The sequence below is a fragment of the Notolepis coatsorum genome (assembly GCF_963971535.1).
Source record: "Notolepis coatsorum genome assembly, chromosome: 7".
NCBI lineage: Eukaryota > Metazoa > Chordata > Actinopteri > Aulopiformes > Paralepididae > Notolepis > Notolepis coatsorum.
Window position 1 is genome coordinate 19633903 of NC_140171.1, and position 23978 is coordinate 19657880.

The following is a 23978-nucleotide window of genomic DNA, read 5'->3' on the forward strand; positions in this document are numbered from 1 at the left end:
ACTGCCACACGACAGAAGGTTAACCCTTTAAAGGGTTAACCTTCTGTCGTGTGGCAGTGAAAGGGCTAAAGATGTTTTATTGGAGTTAAATCAGCGATATTCTAACTGTCTCTGGCAAAGTCTGTGTGCCGAGTGTAGTATCCCCGAGTTGTCTGGGTGGCTTCTCTGGTTGTCGTCTTTGTCGTCATTTCCTCCGCAGTCAGTGAGCAACGTCCCACAGTCACTTCCTGTTTGGCTCTGATCTCACTCGGACACCCGGCCCCGACATTGGAACGATGTTTCACAGATATCTCCGACAGCGGCAGGGAGAACAACGTGTAGGAAGCTTCCGACTTTGAGGGGGAGATTTGGCATTTAACACTGCAGGCTTTAAGGTTGATAAGGGGGTCGGCCGCTGAACGTCCAGCGTGGAGGGTCGGCGCGGGCGGCGGGAGAGGAAGCTCTAGTCGCTGGGGATGCTCTGCAGGTAGGCGAGGATCTGCTGGATCTTGATCAGGCGCTCTCGGAGGGCGGTCATGGAGAGGACAGAGAGCTGGTAGCGCGGGTCGATGGGCAGGACGGCCAGGAGCCACCAGCAGCACGCGGGTCCGTTGGGAGTCGCCTGGAGGAGAGGGAGAAGAACCACGAGATACGGTGATTCCACAAGCCGGAATGTCACCGGCCACGTTTTACTCATAGTTTACTATAGTCGCTAGGATCGTGGGGGAAATTCATAGGGTTTTCTTGGAAAACGTGTGATACTGACGAAGACATTTCAATAGGGATGTCCGATATTATCGGCCTACCGATATTGGCATTAAAATGTGATATCGGAAAATATCGGTATCGGTTTAAATATATATATATATTTTTTTACATTTCTATAATCTTTATTTACCCAGGCAAGCAAGTAAGAACAAATTCAGATTTTATTTATTGTCAAAAGTATGCATAATGTTGTGTTAATTCCACAACAAAACATATGTAATGTTAATTACCTGAAATTATTATTATATTATTATATTATATACCCTGCATATATCGGTATCGGTTGATATCGGTATCGGAAATTAAGAGTTGGACATTGGACAATATCGGTATGGGTATCGGTAAAAAAGCCAATATCGAGCATCCCTACATTTCAAAAGAACTTCCTTAAAATAATCCCCATTGCCACTATTTAGAACCAAGCCACATAATCTATTGATTAGGCTTAACTATCATTTAATCACAAAACCCTCCGACATATTTGAAATCTGGGAGAAACTAAAGATAAATGAGCTTTTAAGAAAAGAGGGATTTCCCCAGCTATGTAACTCTTGACACCGCATCTGGTTGTAATATCAACCACGTAAGCAGCTTACACAACTGACATTATGGATTCCATATCCACAGCTACAACATGCACCGAACTCTTAGGACAAGCTAATCAAATTCAGCCTGGGCTATGGTCCACTATAGGACAAGATCACTGGCAATTAACCCAAGCATTGTCATATTTAGCTATGAATCCAAAAGTACACCCATTTACCATTTATTATATCCAATCAAGGAAACTATAAAAGGAGGAAGGGTTGGGGCGCCCGAGTGGCGCACCGCATACAGCACTGCGGTTCAACGCGGCCGACCCGGGTTCGACTCCCGGACCCGGTGATCCTTGCCCAATGTCTTCCCCCGGTCTATCTCCCGTTCCTCCTCTCTCCCTCTCTCTACCGGACTGCCCGGTAGCAAAAATCAATAAAAACCTACAAAAACATAACTTGTCCAAAAGGACAAGTAACATTTAAAGAAGGAAGGGTCATCACGTCACTGTGTGGTGCGTGAACGCACATGGGTGCTGCCAAGTAGGGATGGGTACCGAATTCGGTACTTTTGAGGCACCGAACCGAAACACGTCGGTACTACCGAGTATAGAATCAAGTGAGAAACCGAAAAAAAATAAAAATAAAAATATATATATTCTTTTTTCCCTTTTTTTACTTTTTTCTTTTCATGTCAACGTTCACACGCACAATATATGCTTACCTAGGATTTGACTTGATTCAACAACAAAGCAGTCGGAGCAATGACAAGCCGAAAACTGTCGAAATTGTAGTTATTTGAAGTTTGGATTTTTTTTTTTTATGACTGAGGTAGGTAAATTTAATTTCTTGAGACTAAAGTACCGAAAAAAGGTACCGTTGGGTACCGGTATCGATTCACAGGTACCGGTACCGGTATCGGTTCAAATGTGAAAGGTACCCATCCCTAGTGCCAAGTGTGGAAACTTTCAGTTCTGCCGACATTGAGTTGAGCCATCTCCTTGTTTATGACCATTTAAACAGGTTATTACCTCGGATGTCAGAATCATCTGCGAATTGTTGCCTTGTTGTTAACTAGCTAACGTTTGATATATTGGTTGATATATTTCCTCAGATAGCTGGTATATTTTGAATTTTTAATACAAGCTTCAAAAGAACTGGCACCAACGTCCTTCCTTCCTTCTTTTATAGTTTCCCTGTATCCAACGAAGGAAACTGCGTGTGTGTTTGAGAACCTCCTCCTCATAACTCTTATTAATGTCTGATGTAACACGACGAGAGGGATTAAGACAAGGAGCACGCATTTAGTCTACATGTTCAGTGGTCCCCGCCCCCTTGGCCTCTATTCTGGAGTAGTAAAGCAGAGCTGTAATCCCCCTAGATTAACACCGCCGTTTCCTGTGTGTGTAGCTAAGCCACAGGACCATGTAGATGGAGCTGGTCAGGAAAAGAGCTCAGCCTCTCAATGACCCCCATGCTGGCTGTAGAGGCAGCACATGGCTAGATCTTAGAAACACAGATATAATCAATCCAACACCACTGTCTAATGGGATGTCACCGTCAAAGTCAGCCAAATGTGGCACGGATTGGTAAAACTACCAATCCGTGCCAACCCCCCCCCCCCCTCATACACACATATATTAGGGGTGGGGGAAAAAATCGATGCGTAGTAGTATCGCAATACTTTGCGTGGCGATACTGTATCGATACAGGGACGCCAAGTATCGATATTTAACTATTCATAATTTTTTTTATTTTTTTTGTATAAGGAAGTTGCATTGTTAATTTCAATACCTGTAATAGTACAGTAGTCCACACGCACACATGTGCATTCAGTTAAGTTGGAATATGACTGTAATACGTTTGTCAGGTACATGCAACACAGATCACAGTGTTTACATCTGTCTGCTTGAGAAAATACCATGTTCTGCAATAGAAATGATTGAAGTGAGATGAACAGACTGAACTTTATTTTATTAGATAAAACATGTTGACAAAGTTTTACTTTGCAGTTGAAAAAAGGTAATAAATCGCAATATATTGCAATATTAATATCGCAATACTCAGCATATCGCAATATATTTAGTATCGCAATACTATCGTATCGTGACTCAAGTATCGCGATAGTATCGTATCGTGAGGCCTCTGGTGATTCCCACCCCTAACATATATACACACATATTATACACACATATTATATAGGGTTCCTGCAGGTTTCAACCAGTTCAACGAGGACCAGTAAAACTACAGTAAGGGCGCGTTCACACCTACTCTGTTTGGTCCACTTTAAGTGGACCATGGTCCCTTTAAGTGGACCATGGTCCCTTTAGATCGATAGTCCGTTTGGTTTGTACAGGTGTGAACGCAAACCGAACTATAATGAGGACCAAACAACCGAACCATGGTCCTCTTGAAAAGTTGGGACTCGGTTCGTTTCAATCGAACTATAGTACCTAATCCAGGAAGCAAAGTAGCCTACTCCTCTCTAGACTGGCGCCGCACGCGGACAGTCTCTCTCTTCCTCCCTCTCTCTCTCTCCTCTCTAGACGCAGTCTCTCTCTTCCTCTCTCTCTCTCTCTACTCTAGACTCGCGCCGCGCGCGGACCCCCCAACTTTCTCCTGCGTGAGGAGGACATTCGCGGACATTCTCTCAGATAAAGAAAAAAAAAGCTTACATACTTTTTGGGTAATTTCATAATAGCAGCATGGACCAGCTCTGTAACAACAACGCATCTCGAGCTGCTTCTATGCAGCTGTCTAGTAGTTGACAGCTTACGCAGGAAGGAAAGGGGTCTCTCTCTTTCTCTCTCTCTCTCTCTCTCTCTCGCTCGCTCGCTCTCTCTCGCTCTCTCTCGCTCTCTCTCGCTCTCTCTCGCTCTCTCTCGCTCTCTCTCTCACACACACATAATAGTATCTCTCTCATTACGCTGCCGGCAACTGATTATTACGTTTGTGAGTGCTATAGTCCAATAGATGCGACAGCATGTCATTTGTTTACAAATTAGATCCGCACCAAACAGGGTAGTGTGAACGCAGACCAAAATTAAACAATGTATCATTTTCACATTTGGTGCGGATCTAATTTTTGTAAACAAATTAGAAAGTCCGGACTATCCCTGGACTTTCAGATGTGAACACACCCTAAGAGACCACTTTGAATGGAATTGAATACCTATTTTGCGGCCATACTGGCAAAAAAAGGTATGAATGAAAATGACTGAACGGTATGATCGCAACGCGAAGTGTCTCTTTACCTCCCTTTACCCCTGACTGACTGACAGCTTGGTTGCTAGGCACAGTTGCTAGCCGGGTTCTCGCCAGGGGCGGCAAAGTTAGTGATTATTGGTTCCATGTTGATTTATTTCCATACGAATGGCTGGGTGTGGAACTGATCACTGCTTCCTTTGCAGCCCGGACATCATCCCCCAAACACATTCAAATGTGATACAGAGAAAAGTTATCGCAACATAGAAGTAACTTATATATATATATATCAAAACCATATTTAAGACAGTTTTAAGACATCTTAATTATTAAATGGAAGCCTTTTTAAGCCCCCGTGGGAACCCTGTATATATATAGTAGGGCTGCACGATTTTGGGAAATAATGTAATTGCGATTTTTCTGACAGATATTGCGATTGCGATAAAATTTGCTATTATAATAATTATTTTTTTAAGCAGCCCCACAGAAATGTATTGTAAAATGCGGCTTGCATCTGGCCTACGCGGTGGGTCTGTTCGGGACGCGTGAATACTTTACCCAAGGCAGTTGTCCTTCCGCGTTCGGTTTGCGCGCCCTGATTGGCCTCTCAGCGCCCAATCGACTGTCGCCTAACTACTCGCTCAATATACTACTCAGCTTTCAGTTCCACAGCCCAAGTCCTCTATATTAACGGCTCGCTAGTTCTGCCTCTACTAACAGCCTGCATTATCCAATTCATATCAATCGAAATAACGTATCTCTATATTAACGGCTCGCTAGTTCTGCCTCTACTAACAGCCTGCATTATCCAATTCATATCAATCGAAATAACGTATCTCTCTATATTAACGGCTCGCTAGTTCTGCCTCTACTAACAGCCTGCATTATCCAATTCATATCAATCCTCTCTGTAACTGCGGGGTACAATTCCCTGACTGTATTACTAGATATGATACTTACTACCACTACCTTTGTACTTAATATTCGGCCACCCAGTACTCGGCATAAATATATTATGATGAACACTGTCACGTAGATGAAACGGATCCAACACAAATGTACGAATTAGAAATAGGTCTTTATTTCTACACAGCGATGGTGTGTAGAGCAAGCACTTAATCAAATCAATCACATTTATGAATGGGAATTAGTATGCACTTTTATGGCAAGAGTATTCGTCGGTATATCAATAGAGAATGTCCAATCTCTGAAGGCGCAGGTGGTACATATACGACCTGGAATAGTTTAAGGAATAACAGCAATGATACTTTAATGATTATATACTGGATACACTAAGGGGGGGTTAATCCGGTCGCTTGTAAGCCGACAGGAGTAGGAAGGGGGGGGGTAGAATCCGGCTGCCTCAGGTGAACCCACTGTAGTGCCGTTCAATGCGCCGGCGATCCTTGGACCACAGATGAAAGCAGGTGGACTCTTTGTGGGCCGGCGTCCTCCGGTCCACGGAGGAGAGACGTGAAGCGACCTCGTCTTGCAGAGCGTCTCCTCACCTTGCGTCCTCTCCAGGGGGGGGGGTTCCAACACACGGCAGTGTCGGGGGTCTTTATCCATGGAATAATCAACGTATACAAAGCATAATCCGTGCCGGGGAAGGCGGGCTGTCGTCGGTAGAATAATCCGGTATACAGGTCCACTCGCTCGTCGGCTCTGGGGCTCCTCGGGTGCAGCTTCACGTGGGGTCAACCACCCTGTATAAGCAGCCAGTTCTCTGCCCGAAACGATGGGGTACTGACTACGGTAGTATTCTCACCGCACGAAGCACTATATATTAACAGACTATTATTAGCTTAATAGACTACGTCCAACTCGACGATATAGTGCCAAATATGACTATTCAAATATTAATATACACGATGTCTCAATACCGATGGTAAGCCGAACTTGGCCTTACTCTCACACGTGGCGTCGCGGGGAGGCTTTACGTCTGTGACTCTATTGGAGGGTAAGAAACTGGACTGAAAAGGAAGTCCTACTTTAGTAGCGCAGTATATATACGCACTATGAACAAATAGTCCCATTAGTGGTGCGGTAGCCAGATTCCTACGCGGAACTAGGACTTGTTCGTACATGTTGAGCGGTACGTTTGAACTGGGTCTGAGGGGTATGGCAGCCTGGCACCAAGGTCTCGACCAATAGTAGAATGGAGACTATTATGGGATGTTCAGTAGGCTAGAATGGATATTCAATGCATATTGTACAAGGAATATACAAGGGATATCAGGGAATATTAGAGAATATACAAATACAATTAAATATATATATATAAATAAATATATATATTCGGTTTAATCTGGCCCTTCACAACAGCCACCCCCTGATTGGTCCCAGACCTAATCAGTTAAACAGAGACAGATTAATCGCGTTGTCTATTTACACATAAGGGTTTGCTGTAGGGGTCAGTCAACTTCACAAAGTCATAGGGTTATAGGGTCATGGTCATCATCGATTGTGTCTGGGAGTCGGGGCAGTTCTATGAGCCTCGCCACGGGACGGGTGTAAGTGCGACCCTGGACAAGCACTTCAGCTGCTCGGACCTTGCCGTCGGCACCGGTGATCACTTTGCTTACGCGGCCGGCCGGCCACATAGCTCTGGGCAGTGATTGATCAATAATCATGACGACTGTTCCTTCTGTCAAATTGTCTCTCTCCTTTACCCACTTCTGGCGGGTCTGTAGAGACGGTAGGTAGTGCAGTAGGAAACTGCTCCAAAACTTGTCGGCTAATACTTGGCTGTACCTCCACATTCGTCGGCCGTTCGCTTCTTCAGGCCGGTACATTGTCTGGGGTAATGCAGGATCTAGCCGCCCCATCAGGAGTGTGTTGGGGTCTGCGGAGATAACAGTGCTCAATCCACAGAACACAGGCTTCTTATTCTCAGCCTCCTCCTGACTGGCTTCCCTCGGGATAGGCGTGGGCCACTCTCCTTCCGGGAGCTTTAGGAATGCTGGGCCGTCACTGTAGACCATAGGTGTCAAACTCACGGCCCGCGGGCCAAATCCGGCCCGCCACGTCATTTGATGTGGCCCCCCAAGAGCTCAGGTAAAAAAAAAAAAAAAAAAAAAAAAAAAAAACGTTTTTTTTTTTTTTTTTTTTTTTACATTAATATTGGGTTAAAAAATACCAGTGTTAAAATAATTGTGGGTTAATGCGTTAATAAAGCTTTAACTTTGACAGCCTTAGTTATTACACATTCTTACACATACATGTATGTTGAACATCTGAGGTAACAAAGGAAAAAAGCCAAAAGCACTTACTCCTCAGACATTCTTTGACAATTTTACAGCCCAAAATACAAAAACGATCCAGGCGGAATAGGTAACAAAGGGTTGAAGAAATATTGTCTGAACTGTCAGATGCAAACTGGCTGTGTGACATAACCGAGCATCTCGCTCAATTGAATAAGAAGCTGTAGGGACGCAAACAAGTCCCACCCAAAACTTGACCAATATAGTTGTGAACTGAGACAACCCTTATTTTGTTATTTTTGAGTACAGTTACAGTTGTGTGTTCATGCAGACACATAATAGCAATTTCATTACGAATTGAAAATGGGGGACCCTGATGTAAACAAGTCGAAAGTCTTTCTCTGGTCTGCATCCCCTTAACAATTGTGTGTATTGAGCTGTACTGTACTGTACCCATTCTGCAATCTGTTAATTAAAGTTAATTAAACTATCTTCCATTAGTTGGATGTATGGCCTCTGCAAGGTTGTGTGCAGCCATTTGTTTTTGTAACATCTGCTACATCTGTCCCACGTGTTCTTTGCAGCTCAGTTGTTAGTTCTGCCCCTCTTGACTGTGACAAAAAGGTTTTGAACAAACTTAATGTCATAGCTTGTATTTGATGATATTCTTCTTTGTTATTTACTTGAATGGTTTGATCATTGATTGGTGGAGTAATATGGGGTTCTGATAAACTAAAATTATTTGTTAAAATAACATAAGCTAACATATATTTTTACATTTATGCAAATGAATATGCAATATGTATAACTTGAATAAGTAATAAATACAGAAACACCATGTTTAACAATATGTAAATGTGTAGCTACATTTATTTTACATTACATTAACATTTATACGGTCTTTGGCCCTTTGAGGGCAACCATAATGCTGATGTGGCCCTCTGTGAAAATGAGTTTGACACCCCTGCTGTAGACATTGCGACGGGTGAGGTCATCCAGGGGCATTCCCCGGGTGATGACGTCAGCTGGGTTCTGTTTTGTATCAACGTAGCGCCACCCTGTTTCTCCGGTTAACTCTTCGGTTAAGTCTTGAATCTCGGTGACTCTGACTCCCACGAAGACTTTGTACTTGCATGAGTCCGATTTGATCCAGGCGAGTACTGTCGTGGAATCTGACCACAGGATTGTTCTAGACACCGGTATGGTGAGCTCACGTTGGATGAGCGTGGCTAGGTGCGCTCCGGCTAGGGCTGCGCAGAGCTCTAGACGTGGGATAGATTGTTGCTTGCGTGGGGCTATTCTCGAGCGGGCGAGGACAAATGCTGTGTAGATCTCTCCCCCCCTTTCTTGGGCCCGCAAGTAGGCTACTGATCCGTATGCGACCTCTGAGGCGTCACTGAAGACGTGTAAGTCCATTTTACATGTCTCTGGCCTCACCGTGGGTGGGAAGTAGCTTCGGCGCATATTAACGCCTGGGAGTGAGTGGAGCTCCATCTCCCACTCTCTCCAGGTGGATGCAAGGTGTGCGGGAATGGGGTCGTCCCAGCCCTGGTCCTTGTCCCACAATGCTCGTACAATCATTTTTGCCCTGGTGGTGTACGGTAGAATACATCCTAGCGGGTCATATTGTCGGGCGAGTGTTGTGTACACACTCCGTCTGGTGGTCGGCGCCGCCGCCGGCCTTCCCTGCTCCGTAGTCAGGGGCTTGTGTCTGTAGTGAAGCGAATCTGTTTTGAATCGCCACACCAATCCCAGGGTCATCTCCTGGGCTTCTCCCGGGATTGTAGCCATCCAGGTCTCGCTGCTGGCTGCCTTGTCCTCGGAGGAGAGGCTGCGCAGTACTTGCGGATCGCTGCTGGCCCACTGCCTGAGATCAAAGCCGCCTTTGATCAATGAGGCGCGGAGTTTAATCAGGAGAGCCTCAGCTTCTTCCTGGGTTGAAAGGCTTTGTAGACAGTTGTCTACGTAGAAGCTGTTCTTTACGCTGTGTCGGACCTCTTCGTCCGCTGCTGGGTCCTCTGCTACATGTTTCTGTAGTGCAAATGTAGCACAGCAGGGGCTGCACGTCGTTCCGAAGGGGAGGACTTCCCATTGGTAGATGGCTGGGTGCTCATCTCCTGGCTTCTCTCTCCATAGGAACCGTAACAGGGGCTTGTCCTCCTCTACTAATCTCACCTGCAGGAACATTCCTTTAATGTCCCCGCTGATGGCCACCTTTTCCTGGCGGAAGCGGAGTAGAACGCCGAGTAGGGAGGGGCCGAGTGTGGGACCGGGCAGTAACTCTTTATTCAGATTTTGGGATCCGATCTGGTAGCTGCAGTTAAATACTATGCGGTCTTTACCGTTGTGATGGACCTTGTGGTGATGCACGTACCACGATTCAGTGGTCTGGTCAGCCTCTTTAATGTCCATCTTTGTGACGTGTCCCGCTGTGATGAGCTTCTCAATCTCAGCGCGGTATACACTCTCTTGGGCGGGGTTCTTGGCTAAGCGCCGCTCCGTGTTCAGCAGGTACCGTTCTGTGGCGTCTGTCTTGGCGTGGAAAGTAGGCATTCCTTCTCGCCGCAGGAGTGGCGTGGCGTATCTCAACACGCCGTTGACCGGGACTCTCTTGGTCCCTGTCTCGAGGAGGTGAATGGCGTAAATGTCATCTTTAGAGCGAATGTCTTTCTTTCCGTTCTTAAAGGGCATTTGTTCCAAGGTCCATAGCCGCTCTACGTGTTGCAGGAGTGCGGTTTCTCCCTCCGTGACTCGGGAGTGGAGACATCTAGTGGCTGTACTTCGGTTGAGAGATTTGGCGAGCAGGCCTTGGAGAGTCCATCCCAAACGGGTCTCGACTGCTGCAGGACAGCCTCGGGGTCCGGTATGAACCCGGTCTATCGGGACAATGAGGTCTGCATGGTCGGAGCCTATCAACAGGGTCGGCATAGCATTGTCTATGAGCGGGATCGGTAACTTGCGCAGATGTGCATATTTCTCCATCAGCTTGGCGACGGGGTATGTGTACCGCGACAGTCCTATTTCTTGGCTGGTGAAAGCGTCTGTAATCTGGTACCGTCGCTCAGGCTGGCCGCTTGCTGCGATAGAGAATGAGACATTCTCGCCCTTTATCGTCTTCAAATCTCGTCTTATTGTCCGAATTGTCATTTGGGTTTCGCTTCCCCGCAGCCCTAGCTGGGCCGCAGCGGAGGCGAGCAGAAGGGTCTTCTCGGACCCGTCATCGAGGACGGCGTAAGTGTCCAGGACTTTATTCTGGTAGCTTAGTGTCACACGCACTACTTTTAGGAGTACTCGGGCTCCACTGCTGCTGGCGGGATCGATGTACATGACGCTCGCTTTGCTGCTGGATGGTGCGGGTGAAGGGCGCCGTCTGTTACTGTCGTGAAGTATGTCCAGATGGGCTCCATCGCACTTGGTGCACCTTTTCTTTAAGCGGCATTCGGCTGCCATGTGTGAGCGCGCACAGCGAAAACAGCGCTTGTTGGACTTTATCCATTGACTTGCTTCCTCCGCGTTCAGCTTGGGGAAGGAGTCACATTGCGCTAGCCAGTGTTCTTTCTCACAGTAGGGGCACACTATCTTCCACTTCTCCGTTCTGGAGGGGGTACTGTGGCTCCTGCTGCTCGGTACTGACTCCGATTGGTGCATCACAGTCACCGATCTTCTTCCATCATTTAGTCGTCTGGTTCCTTCTCTGGAGCCAGGGGTGCTCCGTCCGAATGTATCTAGCCGTAGGCTGCTGACTTCTCTCGCCAGGAAGTCTGCTAGATCGAGGAGGTTCGGTTCGGGGCCATTCGGGTCTCGGTGGTCCCTCTGCCGCCTGAAACGCTCCTGTCGAGCGGGCGGCAGCTTCTCCAAGATCCTTTCCACATTTGAGTTGGCGTAAAGTTCATGCCTCCCCTTCTCTCTCTGCGCTCCCAACATCCCTACCAGGGACTGCACTCTGATGGACAGGTCGTCCAGTGCTCGATTGTCTATTGCTGGGGGTAAGCGGTCGATGTGTCGGATCTCCTGGATCACGTAATCCCATATGCGCCCATACCTCTGGTCCAATGCTACCAGCGCTGCTGTGTATGGGGTGGTGGAAGTCGCGTAGGCGAGCGCTATATTATGTGCGCGGGGTACCTTTAAGTGCTTCAGTAGGATGCCGTATTTATGGCGTTCATCCAATACATCCACCAACATGGTCTCCAGACACATGCGGAGTTCTGTATACTGGGCCCGGTTCTCTTGGGTGAAGTCGGGTACCATAGGCGTGCCAATGTATGACGCTGACTGTGGATACATCGGCGAGCGTTGGGGGAGAGGCCTACTAGGCGAGTCTCCTCCCGCTCCTTGGTATGGGCTGGTACCGGCAGTGTACCATGGCCCGCTTGTCCAGGTGCTGTTCCTCGGTGCGGGTCGTGCGTCGTGCTCACCCGTGTATAGAGTCGGGGGTCTGTAGCGCAGCTCCGCGGGAGTATAGCCTGGGCTGTACCGGACCTCCTGGTCCGGTAGAGTACTGTGCTGTCGTCGGGCGTGGTTCTCCTCCTCTTCCTCTCCGTCTTCAGTTAGGTCATCCAGTGCTTGTAGTCTCTGGTTTAGCCTCTCCACAGGATATGCTGCTCCTTCCCGGTTGCTAGGTCTCGCTTGGACCGGTGGGGGGAGGTGGTCTGTGGGGGGTATAGACCTCGTCTGTTGGTCAAGTTCAGGGTTGTTTACTCGGCTTGGGGATGCCGCCCTGGAGGTGTGTCTAGACGAGTTCCTGGAGCCTCTGGCGGAGGGAGAGGGTGTTGTCCGTCTAATCAGCTGTTCTATTATTTCATTTCAATATTAATAACACTATATTAATATTACACTGATTACCCTCCGGCTCGAAGGACCAATTGTAACTGAGGGGTACAATTCCCTGACTGTATTACTAGATATGATACTTACTACCACTACCTTTGTACTTAATATTCGGCCACCCAGTACTCGGCATAAATATATTATGATGAACACTGTCACGTAGATGAAACGGATCCAACACAAATGTATGAATTAGAAATAGGTCTTTATTTCTACACAGCGATGGTGTGTAGAGCAAGCACTTAATCAAATCAATCACATTTATGAATGGGAATTAGTATGCACTTTTATGGCAAGAGTATTCGTCGGTATATCAATAGAGAATGTCCAATCTCTGAAGGCGCAGGTGGTACATATACGACCTGGAATAGTTTAAGGAATAACAGCAATGATACTTTAATGATTATATACTGGATACACTAAGGGGGGGTTAATCCGGTCGCTTGTAAGCCGACAGGAGTAGGAAGGGGGGGGGGGTAGAATCCGGCTGCCTCATCCGGCCAAGGGTATCCCAGGTGAACCCACTGTAGTGCCGTTCAATGCGCCGGCGATCCTTGGACCACAGATGAAAGCAGGTGGACTCTTTGTGGGCCGGCGTCCTCCGGTCCACGGAGGAGAGACGTGAAGCGACCTCGTCTTGCAGAGCGTCTCCTCACCTTGCGTCCTCTCCAGGGGGGGGGGTTCCAACACACGGCAGTGTCGGGGGTCTTTATCCATGGAATAATCAACGTATACAAAGCATAATCCGTGCCGGGGAAGGCGGGCTGTCGTCGGTAGAATAATCCGGTATACAGGTCCACTCGCTCGTCGGCTCTGGGGCTCCTCGGGTGCAGCTTCACGTGGGGTCAACCACCCTGTATAAGCAGCCAGTTCTCTGCCCGAAACGATGGGGTACTGACTACGGTAGTATTCTCACCGCACGAAGCACTATATATTAACAGACTATTATTAGCTTAATAGACTACGTCCAACTCGACGATATAGTGCCAAATATGACTATTCAAATATTAATATACACGATGTCTCAATACCGATGGTAAGCCGAACTTGGCCTTACTCTCACACGTGGCGTCGCGGGGAGGCTTTACGTCTGTGACTCTATTGGAGGGTAAGAAACTGGACTGAAAAGGAAGTCCTACTTTAGTAGCGCAGTATATATACGCACTATGAACAAATAGTCCCATTAGTGGTGCGGTAGCCAGATTCCTACGCGGAACTAGGACTTGTTCGTACATGTTGAGCGGTACGTTTGAACTGGGTCTGAGGGGTATGGCAGCCTGGCACCAAGGTCTCGACCAATAGTAGAATGGAGACTATTATGGGATGTTCAGTAGGCTAGAATGGATATTCAATGCATATTGTACAAGGAATATACAAGGGATATCAGGGAATATTAGAGAATATACAAATACAATTAAATATATATATATAAATAAATATATATATTCGGTTTAATCTGGCCCTTCACAACACTCTCTATAATCGGCACTTATTCTACCAGGTAGTTGTTGCCACGGTCGGTATTGGGTCTTTGGGTGAATACTTCATTGGCGGGGAAGAAGAACACTGGTAGCGGGGTGTGGACCGTCCCACGAACCCCAGACCACCGCCCCGCGAGCCGCAGACCACCGCCCCACGAGCCCCAGACTCTGGGGAGCCGCTGGGGCTCGCGGGACGGTCCACACCCCGCTATCAGTGTTCTTCTTCCCCGCCAATGAAGTATTCACCCAAAGACCCGTGGCAACAGCTACCGCACTACCGGTAGAATAAGTGCAGAGGACCGTGGGAAGTGATGCAAACTGTCTTGTCGTGTTGATGCACGGTGATAGTAGTTAGGCGATAGTAGGGCTGTTAGGCGATAGTAGGGCTAATGCGATTGGGCGCTGAGAGGCCAATCAGGGCGCGCTGGGCGCTGAGAGGCCAATCAGGGCGCGCAAACCGTTCCGGACACCGAGCCTGAAAATGTTTCTTTTTACCTGGGAATCGATACCGGTACCCAACGGTACCTTTTTTCTGTACTTTACTCTCCCTCTCTGAAGTCTAAACTTCACAACACACAATCTAAAACCCCTTACCTCCCTCTCCCAAACCGTTCCTACAACAATAACAACAACTTGCAAAGGAGATCTTGTATCTCAATGGGACTTCCTGGTTAAATAAATAAAAAAATAATTGCGATTATTATATTTTTTTGCGATTTGCTAATTGCATCATTTCAAATCGCGATTTCGATTTAAAAAATCGGTTAATCGTTCAGCCCTAATATATAGTATAAACACTGCAGGATGGACATTATATTTGAGGTCTACCTGGATGTCAGCTTCCCTCTCCGGCATGGGCCCAAAGTGCTGCAGGATCTGGTTGTGGAAGCGGACCTTGAGGTTCTGGAACCAGGTGCAGGCCTGCTCGTACACCGCGTCGTGCAGCTCCTGCAGTCTGGACAGCTCCTCCCCCTCCTCCACCTGATTGGCCAGACAATCCACCGATTAATGGACCAAATTCATATTGAAAATAAACGGATCATCGGAATGTAAGTCGAACAGTTTGGTTTGTTACCAAAACCCTACACAATTGTTGTACTGTACTTGTGCTGTATAATGACAACGAATCTAATATAATCTAATCAATACATAAGAGTTAAATGAGAATAGGGGGTGGTTCTTAGATTAGATTACAATTGATTGTCATTATTCATTCATTATTATTCATAAGTACAGTACAGTTTTTTTAAAACAATACATCCACAGAGCTTTTATAAACGTGTAGAATAAATGTATTTCTTTTCCCCCAAATAAATGATTGATTAATACAAAAAAAAAAAAAAAAAAAAAAGTACAGTACAATGAAAAAAAGTTGTAACCAGAGTGCAAATTTTGCAGTAAAGTGCAATAACAATAATGATGCTAATCTGATGCATGTACAGTGTTACAGGTATAAAGACACTATGGTGGTAGCTATACTGGCCAGTGGCGTCTACTCACTCTGGTGTCCTCCAGATGCTCGATGTCTGCGATGCTGTAGCCGTCCCTCATCCCTCTGGACAGCACCCGGAAGCGCTTCCCCCCCACGGTGTCCACCACCGAGCGGCCGTCTGGCAGGAAGTGGACGCTCCGGATGATCAGCATGCAGCCGTGATCCACAAACCTGGAGAGGAGAGAACCAAAGGTTAGTTTAGACATGAAGAGATTAAGACTTAAAATCCCTGGACTCTGCCCTCAGATTCATCACTAATGATAGATATGACATTCATCACTATGTCCTTTATAAGATTGGTTGGTTCTCTCTGATGGAGAAGCGCAACAAACACTGGTATTTGTTCATTTTTAAGGCCCTTATTGGTAAGCTACCTCCTTATACTACATCATTATTGGTACGCTTACGCTACCTCCTTATACTACATCATTATTGGTAAGCTACCTCCTTATACTACATCATTATTGGTACGCTACCTCCTTATACTACATCATTATTGGTAAGCTACCTCCTACTACATCATTATTGGTACGCTACCTCCTTATACTACATCATTATTGGTACGCTACCTCCTTATACTACATCATTATTGGTAAGCTACCTCCTACTACATCATTATTGGTACGCTACCTCCTTATACTACATCATTATTGGTAAGCTACCTCCTTATACTACATCATTATTGGTAAGCTACCTCCTACTACATCATTATTGGTACGCTACCTCCTTATACTACATCATTATTGGTACGCTACCTCCTTATACTACATCATTATTGGTACGCTACCTCCTTATACTACATCATTATTGGTAAGCTACGTCCTTATACTACATCATTATTGGTAAGCTACCTCCTTATACTACATCATTATTGGTACGCTACCTCCTTATACTACATCATTATTGGTACGCTACCTCCTTATACTACATCATTATTGGTACGCTACCTCCTTATACTACATCATTATTGGTAAGCTACCTCCTTATACTACATCATTATTGGTAAGCTATCTCCTTATACTACATCATTATTGGTAAGCTATCTCCTTATACTACATCCTTATTGGTAAGCTACGTCCTTATACTACATCATTATTGGTAAGCTATCTCCTTATACTACATCATTATTGGTAAGCTACCTCCTACTACATCATTATTGGTACGCTACCTCCTTATACTACATCATTATTGGTCAGCTACCACCTTATACTACATCATTATTGGTAAGCTACCTCCTTATACTACATCATTATTGGTACGCTACCTCCTACTACATCCTTATTGGTAAGCTATCTCCTTATACTACATCATTATTGGTAAGCTATCTCCTTATACTACATCCTTATTGGTAAGCTACGTCCTTATACTACATCATTATTGGTAAGCTATCTCCTTATACTACATCATTATTGGTAAGCTACCTCCTACTACATCATTATTGGTAAGCTACGTCCTTATACTACATCATTATTGGTAAGCTATCTCCTTATACTACATCATTATTGGTAAGCTACCTCCTACTACATCATTATTGGTAAGCTACGTCCTTATACTACATCATTATTGGTAAGCTACCTCCTTATACTACATCATTATTGGTCAGCTACCACCTTATACTACATCATTATTGGTAAGCTACCTCCTTATACTACATCATTATTGGTACGCTACCTCCTTATACTACATCATTATTGGTAAGCTACCACCTTATACTACATCATTATTGGTAAGCTACCTCCTTATACTACATCCTTATTGGTAAGCTACCTCCTTATACTACATCATTATTGGTAAGCTACCTCCTTATACTACATCATTATTGGTAAGCTACCACCTTATACTACATCATTATTGGTAAGCTACCTCCTTATACTACATCATTATTGGTAAGCTACCTCCTTATACTACATCATTATTGGTAAGCTACCTCCTTATACTACATCATTATTGGTAAGCTACCACCTTATACTACATCATTATTGGTAAGCTACCTCCTTATACTACATCATTATTGGTACGCTACCTCCTTATACTACATCATTATTGGTAAGCTACCTCCTTATACTACATCATTATTGGTACGCTACCTCCTTATACTACATCATTATTGGTACGCTACCTCCTTATACTACATCATTATTAGTAAGCTACCTCCTTATACTACATCATTATTGGTACGCTACCTCCTTATACTACATCATTATTAGTAAGCTACCTCCTTATACTACATCATTAATGGTAAGCTACCTCCTTATACTACATCATTATTGGTACGCTACCTCCTTATACTACATCATTATTAGTAAGCTACCTCCTTATACTACATCATTAATGGTAAGCTACCTCCTTATACTACATCATTATTGGTAAGCTACCTCCTTATACTACATCATTATTGGAATGGAATTTTGGAACCTATGGAAGCCATTCTAGTGACTGGCTGGTCCTTAAGGTCCCTCGAGTTTGCATTTTGTACAATTGAGTAAATTTGCATTTTGTTATGATGCCTCTAGCTCATAGAATGGACTCCAACAGTCCTTAAGACTTGAGATTCTCTCCTCCTGTTGCAGAGTTTAAAACCTTGATCTCCATCCTTTGTCAATCAAGTTGTACATGTTTTAATTGATTCGTTATCCTTGCTTGCTTTATATGCCGTGTGATTTTACACGGCATATAAATACACTCGGCGTGACTGTAAACGGGGGAAACCGCTGTTGCCTTTTGAGTTTAAAATAATGGTTTGAAATGAAACGAAAAACAGTGAAATAAAAAAGGAGAGTGATGAAACCGCACGAGAGGCCAGAGCGCCTCGTAATACCACTTTGTTACCCGACGCGCTTGAGGAACAGCGTTTTGAAAAGCAGCACAGTCCTCACTTTTCACCCCGCTGTTGTTCTAAAAAATCTGTCCTTTTCCAGACGTTTATTCAGCTCCCTTACAATGCTCCAATATTTAGTCCGAAATCCCATTAACTGAGATTTCCACAGCACTCTGCTCCCTTTCCCTCTCATTATCTCGTCCCGGCAGACACCACGCCATTTTAATTATCTCCCCAGGGCGCGGTATGAGAGAGGAAACCCACTGGTGGCGAACAGAACAGTGTGTGTGTGTGTGTGTGTGTGTGTGTGTGTGTGTGTGTGTGTGTGTGTGTGTGTGTGTGTGTGTGTGTGTGTGTGTGTGTGTGTGTGTGTGTGTGTGTGTGTGCGCGTGTGTGCGTGCGTGTGCCCTGACATCTACGCGTGCACGGTGCTTACCCTTTCTGAGAATCGCTGATGCACATCCCGAACTGCCGCGTGCCGGTTTCCATGCACCGGCGGATCATGAGGCGGTACCGCGGCTCGAAGACGTGCAGAGGGCAAGGCACGGTGGGATAGGCCATGGTACACACAAAGATGGGCACATTCTTCGTCAAACTGGGCGGGGGGGGGGGGGGGGGGAGAAAGAGAGATGAATAGAGGGCAAGGCACGGTGGGATAGGCCATGGTACACACAAAGATAGGCACATTCTTTGTCAGACTGCAGACGGTGGAGGGGGGGATGAATAATAAGTTACATTCCTTTTGTCTTTCTTCTTTCATATTGAATGAACTGAGTCAGAGACCAGGGTATCTGCAGGTTTCAACAAGTTATATTGAAGACTTTTTAAGACCTTTTTAGAGATAGATTTAATACCAATTTCACACACAGCGACACTGAACTGAACTGGCGGCTGCACTTGTGCGCTGATTTAATACAAGCTCTCGCCCAGACACGCCAAGCTCTAGGTAGCCCTGCAAAAAACGGCCTGAATACAAAAACATTTCATGTATTAAATATAATTTCATCTCCCGACAACCTGTGCGAATGAAATGGAAGACTTTTCAATACCTTTTAAGGCCTTAAATTGAGAATTATTATTTAATACTTTTCATAACCCCCGCAGATACCCTGATATTGAACTGAGTGAGAGACTGAGACAGAGATGGAGGTGAAGACGTGTGAATGGAACTCACTCTGAAAGCTCCTGGGTCTCCTCTAGGTGAGTCTTGGTCCTCTCTGCGTGCTCGTTGCTCAAACACTGTTTAATTAAGGCATCCAGGATACTGGTCACCACATACTTCCTGGACGCTAGATACTGCAGAGAGAGAGGGTGAGGGAGAGAGAGAGAGAGAGATATGCAGGTATGGTGGGGATGAAAGAAGAGAGTCAGTCATGCTCACCCATCTGGCCAACCACACACGCCTTAGAAACAGGCGCCCACAAAATTGGTAATTTTAGTTTTTGTTTTTGAGGACTGCATACTTTCTTTGCAAACCAAAACAACATACTTTATACTTATAGCACATGCATGAGCCTGGTCTCTTTTGAAAGATGACATTCTGAAGTTTCTGATTCAAGATTTTTTTTTTTACTTTTAGTGCTAACGTAATAGAGTAACATAGGTCTGAACTTGAGTTGTACTTGTTACTCAAGTTTTTCTGTAGTAGTTAGTAGTCCAGAGGTAGTATTTCCCCAGAAGGTGGTATGGCTTACAAATCCAGACCGAGCCATAGCCCGAAGCCTTATGTAGTACATATCCAAATTTCATAAAGATCTTCAATTAATTTGGCTTCCTGTTAAAGAATTGAGTTGTTCACCTAGATCCCTGATTCACATAAAAAAAAATTAAACGTATTTCAAGAAATCTTGCAAAGTTAAATTAGCTTACTGCTTACTTGTTTCAAGAACACATTTGCTTAAAACTATTATGTTTTTTTATTTCTTATTTTTGTCAGACCATTTTTGCAGTGTCTGTAAACGGTCCTGATTGGATAAAGTCGGAAGGGATACCAGAAATGTTATTTTCTGTTTACTGCAGACCAGGAGGAAATGAGAGACCCATGTTACTGACCAAACATTCTATATCAGTGATGGCTGTCGGAATGTAGAGCTATAGACCACTCATTTTAACAAACAAAAAAATACCACTTACAGCACCTCAGCGCCAGCCATTACCCTCATCCCTGTAGTCAATGCGCCAGCTTTCCATTGCCTATTTTCACTGTGCGTCACTATGTTTGCAGAGCTATATCTATATTCTATATTATAGCTATGGAGACAATACTATGGCTCCTTTGACAGTCACTATCTCTCGTCCAACATGCAAAAAAGTAAAATTTTTCATGTATATGTTCGCGCGTTATCCCGTGGTGAATATTGTGTAGTTTCAGAGTGATCCGGGCTAATTCCTGAAAAGCTGAGTTATAGGGCGCTATGTGGATTTAGCTAAACTCGTTGGCGTTTCTCGCCTAGACACGCTACTATTTCCAAATCAAATGTATATAATAGGTATTATGTTTCATCATGAATGCATCAAAGGGGGGGGGGGTCGTTTTTGTATGCTCTGATCGGCATTCGTTTTGAACACCACACACGCTGATCGGCTGGATTAATATGAAATCATTGTAGGATCAAGGTGGAATTGACGTCAGATAGTCCTTACCTTAGATCAGGGTTATTCCAAAAAGAATATTCCAATTGTCCGATCGCGATTTCCAGTATTGATGTCCATCTGGTCCCGGACATAATTTGGCACAACTTATGGATAGAGTGTGCTCGACGCGGTTCAAGTTGCTTGGGTGAAGCGTTAGACTTGCCTGAACCAAAATTCTCCGCCCGGACGACATTAGATGTGACACACAGTCTGGAACAGGGTTTCAAAGGGTGGGCGATACTGCCACCTAGCAGGATCTGGCCGGTACTGCACTCTCAGGGTCTCAGCATGGCTTTCAGCGGTAACATATAGGTCCGTGAGTGTAATATTGATATTAAAATCGAATAAAAGAAATTAACGATCTAAAAACGTAATATTACGTTTTAGGCGCCCAACGGTTGGCATGCAAACAGGGGAGGAAATTAGGCCACTTTACTCGCCAAATGCGAGTATTTTTTACGTTTGGCGAGTGATTCATGAAGACCACTCGCCAGTCTGGCGAGTATAAAAAAAAAAAAACATTCTGCAATCACTGCACTGGCAAACGGTGCGCGTCTTCTGAGTGCTCGCTTTAGTTGACAGTGCCACGAGAGCACTGCACAAGACCACCCGCGGACATATAATGTTTAATAAAAGTTTGCGCAGTACTGGCCAACCCGCGGACATATAATGATAAAAGTCCTGCGTTACTAGGCTAGCCATCAGGAGCACTCTCAAACGGATAACGTTAAACACAGCAGAAGATGGAAAACAGACAGACTGACCAACGGGGAACTGCATCCAACCCTAGTACAACCCTCGAGTATAAGTTACTAAGGACACATTTAAATCACAGAGGTGTAATGTTAGTCTACTGGAAATGTATACAGTGGTTAGCTTCTAGTTTTAGCGATAGCTGCTTGCTAGCTAACGTTAGCCCCGTGTGCTCAAAGCAGCCAGCTAGGTGTATCTGTTATGACTATAATGTTTCCAAAAAAGCACCGGACTACGACGTAAGGTTAGACATTTTATTTCATGCTCAAAAGCCCCTGGTTTGCACATCGCAGTCACGAAAGGGGCTAGCTAAGCTCAACCAGTGCACTGTGTACAACAGCACACCAACCCAACTGACGTTATCACAACACTTGACGGTACTGTCGTAAGACCACCGTGCTGTCTTAAAGGCACAGTGTGCCTACCCAGATGCATACACAACATTGACGAGGCTTGACAACCGAGGTTCAAAGTTAACTTGATTGATTGAAAACTTTATTAACAGATTGCAGAATGGGTACAATACAGTACGGCATTTTCAATTCATCATAACATATGACATACAGATAGACTACTGCTACATCTATATATTTCACATCTATCTATACACTTCACAACATACTTCGGTTTTTTTCTTTCACTGCCCAACCCAGTCCAACCCAGCATCTTTCACTGCCCAGTTCAGCCCAACCCAGTCCAGAATAGATACCTCTTTCATGTTAATATGTTTTATGCTAATATTGTGAAGAGTAGAGATTAATGTTTTATGCTAATACATATTTTAAAGAGTAGAGACACGGTGTGATTATTTTACTATGATTGAAAATCTATTTAGACGAAGACATACAAAGAAGTAATTATCACAATTAGCGATTTTTTTTGTCTGGTAAAAAATCTGTTTGGCTGGTAAAAAAAATCAGATACTCGCCAGTTGGCTGGTAAGCCAAAAAGTTAGTTTCCTCCCCTGCATGCAAACACGTGATATTACGTGATTGGCCGTGAATGAGTTAAGACAAGGAGGAGGCTTGTGTTCTTACCTCTTTGAGGCTCTCTTTGCAGAGCGGACACTGAGGCGTGTGGTCCAGGCAGCGCTCCAGACAGTCCCTGCAGAAGCTGTGGCCACAGGGCGTGGTGACCGGCTCGTAGAACAGCCTGCGAAGAGAAACACAGTCGTGAAAAACACGCCCTTCTCAAGTCTTTTCACACATAAATGTCATTCAGGGAGATTAGGAGTAAAAATGTTTCTCATGTACAAAGAAAAATTGTCTGTTGATATATATGGTATAAAGAGAAATGACGAGCTTACTGTCTCATAAAAGATAGTTAAAGTGAAGAACCTTATGTTAAGTATAATTTAAACAAAAGACAAATAAAGATCCCTATGTGCAGTGTGCACGGATACGGTCAGGGATGGGTAGGTTTAATGCCAGAGGAGTACAGGCTTTGTTTGGTGCGTGAGCTCACTGTAGGTGAAATTGAGAATGAGGTTTTGAGTTTTACTATTGATTGATTGAAAACTTTATGAACAGATTGCAGAATGGGTACAGTACAGTACAGCTCAATACATACAATTGTTAAGGGGATGCAGACCAGAGAAAGACTTTCGTCTTGTTTACATCAGGGTCCCCCATTTTCAATTCATCATAACATGACATACATGACATACAGATAGACAGTACTGCTACATCTATACATTTATGACATATCAGATTTGCAAATACAGTACCGTTTGTGATACCAAGAGTCCAGAAAAGAGAGTATATACATTTGACGTAGAAACTGTACATTGGAGGGTAGGTGGGGGAGGCTATACATTGGAGGAGGTTGGGTGGGTGGGGTGGGACACTGTACACCTGTACAAGCAAAACTGTACATTGGAATATTGACAAAACCATACTTGGTCATTTACTGTACATTGGGTTGGGTTAGGACATTTACAGGGGCCAGTTTCGAATTGCAGTCTCCCGTAGGTGTTCTTTGAGAGTGTTTTTGAAAGTGGGTAGTGATTCACATTCATTTACAGCTTTAGGTAGGGCATTCCACATTGATGTGGCATAATTGCGAAACGTGTTTAGTCCCTTGTTTGAGCCGAATCTGGGTTTAACATGATTTGTGGAGCTCCCTCTGGTGTTGTGATCGTGGTATTCACTGTTCGTATCCTGGTATCCTGTTCACGAGCACGTAAGGGTATGTCCTCCATTTATATAGATTGTCTTGAGCTGGATGAATATGAAATACTCGAGTTGCGCTTCAGGAAGGATTTTTTATTTTTTTTTTGCAGAT

General features: G+C 44.8%; 1 protein-coding gene across 1 annotated transcript in view; it reads right to left on the bottom strand.

Annotated features, from left to right (window-relative positions):
* Positions 1-339: 339 nt before the first annotated feature.
* The window catches only part of lonrf1 (LON peptidase N-terminal domain and ring finger 1), a 49375-nt gene continuing 25736 nt past the window's right edge, over positions 340-23978 (bottom strand). Inside the window, exons 7-12 of the mRNA XM_084318581.1 lie at positions 22733-22847; positions 19483-19604; positions 18745-18903; positions 15499-15661; positions 14827-14979; positions 340-601 (exon numbers count right to left, since the gene is read on the bottom strand). Of these exons, the coding sequence (XP_084174707.1) occupies positions 443-601; positions 14827-14979; positions 15499-15661; positions 18745-18903; positions 19483-19604; positions 22733-22847 (871 nt within the window). The 3' untranslated portion in view covers positions 340-442. The remainder of the gene's footprint in view (positions 602-14826; positions 14980-15498; positions 15662-18744; positions 18904-19482; positions 19605-22732; positions 22848-23978) is intronic.